This window comes from Sinocyclocheilus grahami, unplaced genomic scaffold (genome assembly GCF_001515645.1).
Source record: "Sinocyclocheilus grahami isolate Dianchi unplaced genomic scaffold, SAMN03320097.WGS_v1.1 scaffold179.1, whole genome shotgun sequence".
Classification (NCBI taxonomy): Eukaryota; Metazoa; Chordata; class Actinopteri; order Cypriniformes; family Cyprinidae; genus Sinocyclocheilus; species Sinocyclocheilus grahami.
In genome coordinates this window covers 127,763-136,616 of record NW_015505358.1, presented here as the reverse complement: position 1 = coordinate 136,616, position 8,854 = coordinate 127,763, and the positions used below count along the sequence as shown (strand labels likewise).

The 8,854-nt window shown below is 37.7% G+C and overlaps 1 protein-coding gene across 1 annotated transcript in view; it reads right to left on the bottom strand.

Annotated features, from left to right (window-relative positions):
* LOC107594104 (utrophin-like) overlaps nt 1-3,819 on the bottom strand; it is a 22,144-nt gene extending 18,325 nt beyond the window's left edge. The window contains exons 1-3 of the mRNA XM_016284055.1: nt 3,734-3,819; nt 3,494-3,650; nt 2,482-2,593 (exon numbers count right to left, since the gene is read on the bottom strand). Coding sequence (XP_016139541.1) covers nt 2,482-2,593; nt 3,494-3,650; nt 3,734-3,792 — 328 coding nt within the window. The 5' untranslated portion in view covers nt 3,793-3,819. The remainder of the gene's footprint in view (nt 1-2,481; nt 2,594-3,493; nt 3,651-3,733) is intronic.
* Between the last annotated feature and the right edge of the window lie 5,035 nt (nt 3,820-8,854).

The window sequence follows — 8,854 nt, the reverse complement described above, 5'->3', positions numbered from 1 at the left end:
TGTATTTTTTAGAGTGTTTGCTCATCTGCAATACATCTATAGGACTATTAGAAGTCAAATAGATGTTTAGAAGATGTCTTTAAGAAGCGTATTATTTAAAATGTATGTAAAACTGACGTCTGAAAGAATCAGATGTTTGTACGATGCTTTCCAGATGAAGCGATCTTTAATAGACATCTTGCAGACGTGCGTGTGCTATTTGGGATTACAGTAGATAACATCAGTAAATTCAAGCATCTTCAAGCTATGATTAGTGGAGTAGCACGATCGCTGTTTAAAGGGATCATATGATGCGATTTAAATTTTTCCTTTCTCTTTGGAGTGTTACAAGCTCTTGGTGCATAAAGAAGATCTGTAAAGTTGCAAAGACTAAAGTCTCAAATCCAAAGAGATATTCGTTATAAAAGTTAAGAGTCAACCACGCCTACCAAAAACGGCTCATTCTAACACGCCCGACGCGTTTCAGAAAGGCGGGGCATAGAGGAGAAACAATAATGTACAGTATGTGGAAAATAATGTGTTTTTTTAACCTTAAACCGCATAAACACATTTCATTACACCAAATACACAAAATAATGTTCTTTTTAGCAACATCATATGACCCCTTTAAATGTCACTTTTGTATTGCACACAACTTCTCTGGGCGATTTGAGGTAAACAAACACTCGGTTCGTAATTCTGATTCTTTCTAGTGAATCGATTCGTTCTAAATGATTCTTACTCTCTCATTCAGTTTAGTGAGTCGGTTCGTCTTAAACTTACCAATGTCTTATATGTAGCTTTGGAAAGTTCAATTATTTCTAGTAAATCGGTTCGTTTGGACGGTTCTTGTAAATGAACATATTCCAAAAGGTTTCGCCTAAGGGGCATTTCGATTGTTTTGAAGATTTAGCTAGGGACAACTATAGATAGCTATATTTAGAGTAAATTTATATGTTAAAGTTTGATTATTTCAGCTTAACTGTGATCATTCATTTGTGTGGTTCTTATTTATAAATTATAAAATAATTTGAGTTGCTTCAATGTGCTAAGACTCTTTGTAAGTAGGCATGTAGGCTGGGTTTTCCAGGACTGAATATTTTAGTAGTTAAGAGTCCTAGTCCTGACCATATTACAGTGGACCAGCACTTACCGTGTCTCTTTACTCTGAAATCTATTCTTTCCTCTGCGATCAGCTGCTATAAATCCAGCTCAGATTTACATCCGGCCCCTTCAGCACTCTCTCACTTTTCACTTTGTGTCCTATAAGGTTTATTGTGTTCACTGAGCCATTTCAGACACATAAATCAAGCAGCAACGATGCTATAGACTAAAACTATGACCTCCAGAAATGAAAGGTGCAATAAAAAATTAGCGTTTGAATCCAGGAGACGACCATTTACATCAGAAAGATAATACACATCAAATTTGACACTTGGTGGCATCTTTAATAGAAACAGACAATTGAGGACAAAACCAGACTGATAGGTGAAATCTATCACTGCAACAAAGTGTGTTCAACAGAGGACAGTTTGTGTGATTTTAATGTATGCTACCATTCAAAGGTTTAATGTCAGTAGGATTTTTTAAAAGAAATTAATACTTTTATTCAGCAAAAATGCATTAAATTGATCAAAAGTGACAAGTACAAATCCTGAAAAAATATATATATCACGGTTTTCACAAAAAAATATTAGCGGCACAACCATTTTCAACATTGATAATGATAAATATTTCTTTAGCAGCAAATCAACATATTAGAAGGATTTCTGAAGGATCATATGACACTGACGACTGGAGTAATGATGCTGAAATTTCAGCTTTGCATCACAGAAATACATTTTAAAATATACTGAAGTGGAAAATAGTTATTTTAAATTGCAATAATATTTTACAATATTACTGTTTTTACTGTGTTTTTGATCATATAATAAATAAGAGACTTCTTTCATAAACATTAAAAAATCTTACAGATTTCAAACTTTTGAACGGTAGAGTGACTGACTGAATTTAGCTTTTACATTTAATTATTAAAAAATTTAAATGAGAAATTACTGACCTCAAAACTTTTAAACGGTAGTGTATATAAAATGTTGTGCATTTCATGTTGTATAAAACACTTTTTTGTTTAAAATAAGACCTCTTTAATATGTGAATGATCTCTCCTACACAGTAATAGAACTAATTTTGTTAAAGTCTCCTGCTTCTCACATGTTTCTCCCGAGAAAAACACCCCATAAATCTCACATCTGGCCCCTCCAGAGTTTCAGAAGGAATCTTAACAATGTTTCAAACTGTGTTGAGATTTGCCAAGACATCAAAGCATGCAATCTTTTTTTCTTATCCAATTCTCCCAAGACCAAATTATCTGAGCTTTGCTATATAAGTATGTTGATACTTATATGGAACATAACTGAGAATTCCTGTACTATGAAAGAGAAACCTCTATAATAAAATATTCTTCTGGGAGGTCGCAAACTGACACCTGATCACGTCTCTCACCTGAAGCCGTCTCTATATTGCTCTGGACTTCCATTGTTGTAGGTTGAACAGCCAGAGACAGACATGTCTGATTCATATCCTGTCTCCGTCCAGTCAACTCACTGTGCAAGGCCTGTGTCGAACAACACATTAAAGATGCATAGGTGTGACTTTTAAACTAAATCACAGAGATAAAGCTAGACATTCATTACATCTCATTCCAGACAATTTAGAGGTGGTGAAATTGGAGATATAATTACTCGAAAAGCAGTCAGACAGCAATGCACAAACCCAAACATCAGCTGAGCTGAAAGTGACAAACTGAGAAACAAAATCATTGAACCAGAGGGAAGATGTTTTGCGGTCAATATCAGAAGGAAAACTTTTGATTAATCCTGTATGGTTTTTAACTGATAAAGCAAGATAATACCACCAACAAACCACATGCAATAATGAGCTGCAGACTCTCTAATAATCATATTAAAAAATTAATATGCGGAATAAATTAGGTATTTTACTGTAAAATACTGTTTAATTCAATCACCGCTATATATAAAATTACTTTATAATGTTGTTTACTGCTATTGTTATGAGAGGTCTGTTTGTCAAGACAGACTTATTGCAACAGATATAAATAATGCAATGTTTTAATGCAGTAAATACAATAAACGGCAACGATAAACAGTGCTGTGCATCTAAAGGACATCAATAATTCAGCAGAGCAAAAACAAACAAAATGATATCACAGCTTCTGTTTGAGGAACAGTAATCAAGGGGTTTAATTATTTTGTATTCTATCTTTTTATTAAAGTAGAAAAGTCTATATTATCAAAGGACTGCAAGATGCCGGTTTATGCAAAGGAGGAGGTGCTGGGTACAAAGTGGAAAATTATACGAAAAAAATATGACTACATCACTCAAAATAGACTAAGTGTTTAGCTCTCATACTAGTGAGGTTTAATGATCCTTAAAATCACTGATGCCTTTTCTTAGTTTAACCTGTTAACACGCGCACACACACAGCGTGACTGACCGTACAGTAGCCTTGTTTCTGCAGTGAAGTATGTACATCTTCTCCCACCGGCCTCTGCCTTGTCAGCTCCTCATCTTTCAGCTTTACCCAGAACCAAAGCTCTTCAAGGATGGCTATGAGTCCTGTCCATTTCTCCGCACCGGCCTCGAAACACTCTCTGAAAGAACATGACTGTTTGAAGGAAAGTTCAGGACATTGGAGGTATCCGTTTGTTTATATTGCTGGATATTTTGCACAAACCTTCTCGAGGCTATATGAATGTGGTCCAGATCTCCAAACTTATCAAGCTCTTGTGCCATGGTATTCGGGATCTGACCCCCCAGTGCCCTTTTAGAAAGATCAGTCTGGGTATCAGCATCTGTCTGAATGTCCTGAGGAGAAATAACAGCATGCAGAACTGAAATTGCACCAATTCAAACAAATCTCAATAGACTCTGATTAAGTGATCGTCCCCTTGGTCTGTGTGGCCTATAAATAGGACTAAAATGAAGAGAAAATAAAACTGCCTCTATAACCGTTTAAAGGAATAGTCCACCCAGAATTTTAAATTTCCTGAAAATGTACTCACCCTCAGGCCATGCAAGATATAGATGAGTTTGTTTCTTCATTGGATTTGGGGAGATTTAGCATTACATCACTCGTCAATGGGTCCTCTGCATTGAATGGGTGCCGTCAGAATGAGAGTCCATTTGTTTATTACATTTGTTTTTTAATTTGTTTATTAAACATGCAGCTTTTCATCTCACATGACTGGACTGGAGTGGTGTGGATTACTTATGGATTTTTGTGATGTTTTTATCAGCTGTTTGGACTCATTCTGATGGCACCCATTCACTGCAGAGCATCCATTGGTGAGCAAGTGATGTAATACTACATTTCTCCAAATCTCTTCCGATAAAGAAATAAACTCAGACTTACTCAAACTTAGATGGCCTGAATGTATGTACATTTTCAGCAAATTTTCATTTTGGGGTGAACTATTCCTTTAATGCAGGGTCACAAAATCTGGAAAATGCATGACTAACAATCAGGTTCCAAAACACATTTGTGGTTGACTTACCTACTTACAAAAAGTATAACCTCAAATTGCACACACCTCGCCTGCCTCCAGCAGTCTGCTGTAATTCCTACCCATAAAAATTCAATTTATGGTGACAGTTTCCTTAAAGCCTCCACAGACATAATGACTGGTTGGTTTATATCAGAAAATTGTAGCTCTCTCGTTTAGGGCCACAGTGATGATATACAGCCAAGGAAAGTCATCAAACAGACATAACAGACTGCCTTTGCTTATTATGCTGGAATCCATTAATATGTGTTCTGCTAACAAGTGGAGCTGGGACAGATGAAGGAAAATGACACTTGCCATCATTATTACAGCTAACGATGCTAAAAACATGAAATAGCTTGATCAGATCTATTACAATTTTGTGTGCTCATTGCATGCCTTAATGAGGTTGTAGTACAAATTTACACAAGTATAAAAAATGTATCAGATTGAAAAAATACTCTGCATTTCCAGTGTCAACAAATTAATCTTGTTTTCTGTTTGAAACAAGATTATTTTTCTTACCCCATTGGCAGATTATTTTGCTTGTTTCAAGCAAAAACTCACTTAATTTTGACTTGTTTTTTCTTAAAACAAGACAATAATTTTTACTTGTCTAGAAAATCCTTCTTGATTTAAGAATTTTTAGATATTTTGTCTGGAAACAAGACAAAAGATCTAAGCTAGAAAAGCATTTTTTGCAGTGTGATGGACACTTCGAGCTCCCATGATTCTTTGCGCTGATTCTTTGCATGATGTTTTTATACAATCTATCTGTGCGTTCCAAACGGGATATATATCGCCCTCCGAAGGGCACTTCAAGAAACAGTTGTTTGGTCCCCTACACCCTTCAAAGCTCTCACTCCGGAGGGTAAAACCTTTGAAGGGATTAGGTCAGGGGTAGGCAAGTTCGGTCCTAGAGAGCCGCAGTCCTGCAGAGTTCAGCTCCAACCCTAATCAGACACACCTGAACAAGCTAATCAATGTCTTCAGGATTACTAAGGCTAAAGGCAGGTGAGGTTTTTTTCAGGGTTGGAGCTGAACTCTGAACTCTCTAGGACCGAACTTGCCTACCCCTGGATTAGGGCATAGGGATGAGCCCTTCCGAGTGGAACGCAGGGAAAGACAGCGTGATCCGTGTAGTCCGATTTACAAACAAATGACTCTTATGAGCCATTTAATTTAATCATTCAAACAGTCTGATTCGTTCATTTAATGAATCAACTCCAAGTCCAACGGAGCTACTTAATCAACACTTACTGAACTGGAAGTTCCATGTGAATGAATCATTACTGTAATATAGCCTTCAGCTGCTTTTACTTGCTGTTCAACCAAGAGAGCATTATGCTTGAAAACATGAAAATTTATAACATATCTAGAGCAGTGGTTTTCAATCCTGGTCCTGGGGACCAACCACTCTGCACATTTTGTATGTCTCTCTTATCTGACACACAGCGCAGTTCATGGATCTCTCTCCTAATGAGCTGATGATCTGAATCAGGTGTGTTAAATAAGGGAGACATGCAAAATGGGCAGAGCGGTGGGTCCCCAGGACCAGAATTGAAAACCACTGATCTAGAGCTTTTAAATTATATTAATTCTTGTTAGTGAGATTTAAAGGGGTCATGAACTGGCTTTTTATTATTTTATAATGTTGTCTGCGGTCCACTTATGACGTTTGCATGTTTTTTTACATTCAAAAACATCTAAATCAATAAGTAATAGGCCATTTTCTACCTGGTTTTGATTTCGGTACAACACCGGCTCGAGAAACACTATGGGTGTGCCGCATTGAAGACTTGGAAGTAAACGCCCACTGCTATGATTGGATAACAGTTTTGCATAGTGAACTAACTTTCTGTGTGTCTGTTTGACAAGCTGCATCCTTCATAGTTGGAGCCTTCTGTGACTTTGGTTAGACACGTACACATAATCAGGACATATCAAGCAATCTCTAGTAAAGCAATAGTGATGCATAGTACAAATATTTTTTACTCACATAAGTGTGCTGCGCCATTCCTGTCGTATCTAATCAGAGCCGATCCTCCCTATACGCAAAGTACGCAAGTTGCGTAGGGCCCCCGAAACACCAGGGGGCCCCCTTGCTCTCAAAGATGATTTAATTTTAGTTTAGTTTTTGAATTTGGTCAACGGTTATGAAAACATGAATGTTCATTTCTTTTTATGCGGTGCGCTGTTGCCCTTTCTATGTAAAAATCAGTCAAATCATGTAACGTTAATGTCATACAGACTCTTGCTCGAGACAAAAAAAAACGAGTTGAAAGCGTACCGAGCCGCGGAAGAGACACTGTTTCTCAAGCGCTTTCTGTGAATGCGATTCGAGATGGAGTGAACATGGACAAAGGCGTTTCATTCATTCATAACTCGCCCCCCACCCCCGCAGTTTTGCGTAGGGCCCCCGAAACACCAGGGGGCCCCCTTGCTCTCAAAGATGATTTAATTTTAGTTTAGTTTTTGAATTTGGTCAACGGTTATGAAAACATGAATGTTCATTTCTTTTTATGCGGTGCGCTGTTGCCCTTTCTATGTAAAAATCAGTCAAATCATGTAACGTTAATGTCATACAGACTCTTGCTCGAGACAAAAAAAAACGAGTTGAAAGCGTACCGAGCCGCGGAAGAGACACTGTTTCTCAAGCGCTTTCTGTGAATGCGATTCGAGATGGAGTGAACACGGACAAAGGCGTTTCATTCATTCATAACTCGCCCCCCACCCCGCAGTTTTGCGTAGGGCCCCCAGAAGTCTAGGATCGGCACTGTATCTAATATAGACGGCACAGCATTGCTTTTTAATCTCAGTCTCTCTGCAAATCCAGTGTCGACCTGTGTCTTGTTTACAAAGGAATCCGCGGTGAAATTAAACGAACAAACGCTCAATGTTTTACTCACGTGAGCTGAAATTAAAAATAAAGTACAACCACGCATTCCTAATATTTGAATCTGAAGGAAGGTTATAGCAGTGACTATGTTCTTCCACAACCAGGCACTGCACAATATTCTGCGATATTCAACGGCATGTTTATTGCTTGGTTGCTCGATCCTGTTTAGCTCCACTCATGTTATTTCCCTGCGAGAAATTAAAAATAAAGTACAACCACGCATTCCTAATATTTGAATCTGAAGGAAGGTTATAGCAGTGACTATGTTCTTCCACAACCAGGCACTGCACAATATTCTGCGATATTCAATGGCATGTTTATTGCTTGGTTGCTCGATCCTGTTTAGCTCCACTCATGTTATTTCCCTGCGGATCAGGAGGCGGTGTTTAACCTATCTATTACGTCATAGGTGGGCACATTCCAGGATCTGGTGTTTGCTGGGCCTGGTGTCAATAAAAGCTTTTATTTCAGTAACAAGGACGTTTTCAGCTCTGAAACTTACAGGATATTCTGTAAGATTACCTCTTATATATCAAAAGCTCAAGTAAAAGTTGATTTCTCAATTCATGACCCCTTTAACAGACAAGACAGTTCTAGGAGTTTAAGAACAAACTTATTTATTTTATTTATTTGCTCATCCTTAATCCATTTTATTCCAAATGGAGACCACACTATAAGGCTCAATTAAAATGTTTGTAAAAGCGTACAAAATGCTTTTAGAGACGTGCCTAATAAATATAATAATTCCCTAACTTAGTCTTTCGAAAGAGTTGTGAAACTTGGCGTCTTTGAGATAAGCAATAAAGGTTGCTTTTAGTCAGAGAAATCAGAGACTGGCACACTTGTGGTGATGAAGACATTAAGAAGAAGTTCATAAATGTCAATGCACTAATGTTCTTGCCATCTCATAGATATGGTGCCAGCTGCAGTTTGTGCATAATGCAACATCTCTCTGTGAACAACAGTCTTCTTGAAACTGTAGAAGAAAAGACTCAGAGGAACTTGTGCAAGTCTGACCAGGATGGTCGAGTGGTTAAGGCGTTGGACTTAAGATCCAATGGGCAAATGTACGGTGGCCGAGAAGTGCAAAGCAGATCACAATTCTGAAAACAAAATAACAAATTACAAACGCAAATGCAAGTCTAAAAAACAAAATAACAATTCAGAAAACATTATAACAAGTCAGAAAACACAACGACAAATCCGAAAACAAATTTACAAGTCAGAAAACACAACGCCAAATCAGACAAACCGGAAGAGGTAGGTATAGTTTGAGACAGTGCCATTGGTTTGGGATTACTCACCGCTGACTGGACGAGACATCTGTCAATCAACATATACAGGGAAGAACCAGCCGAAGAACAGCAGAGTCCTGGTAGAAAGTTCGGAGATGGTATTAAAGTAGCTCAGTTTA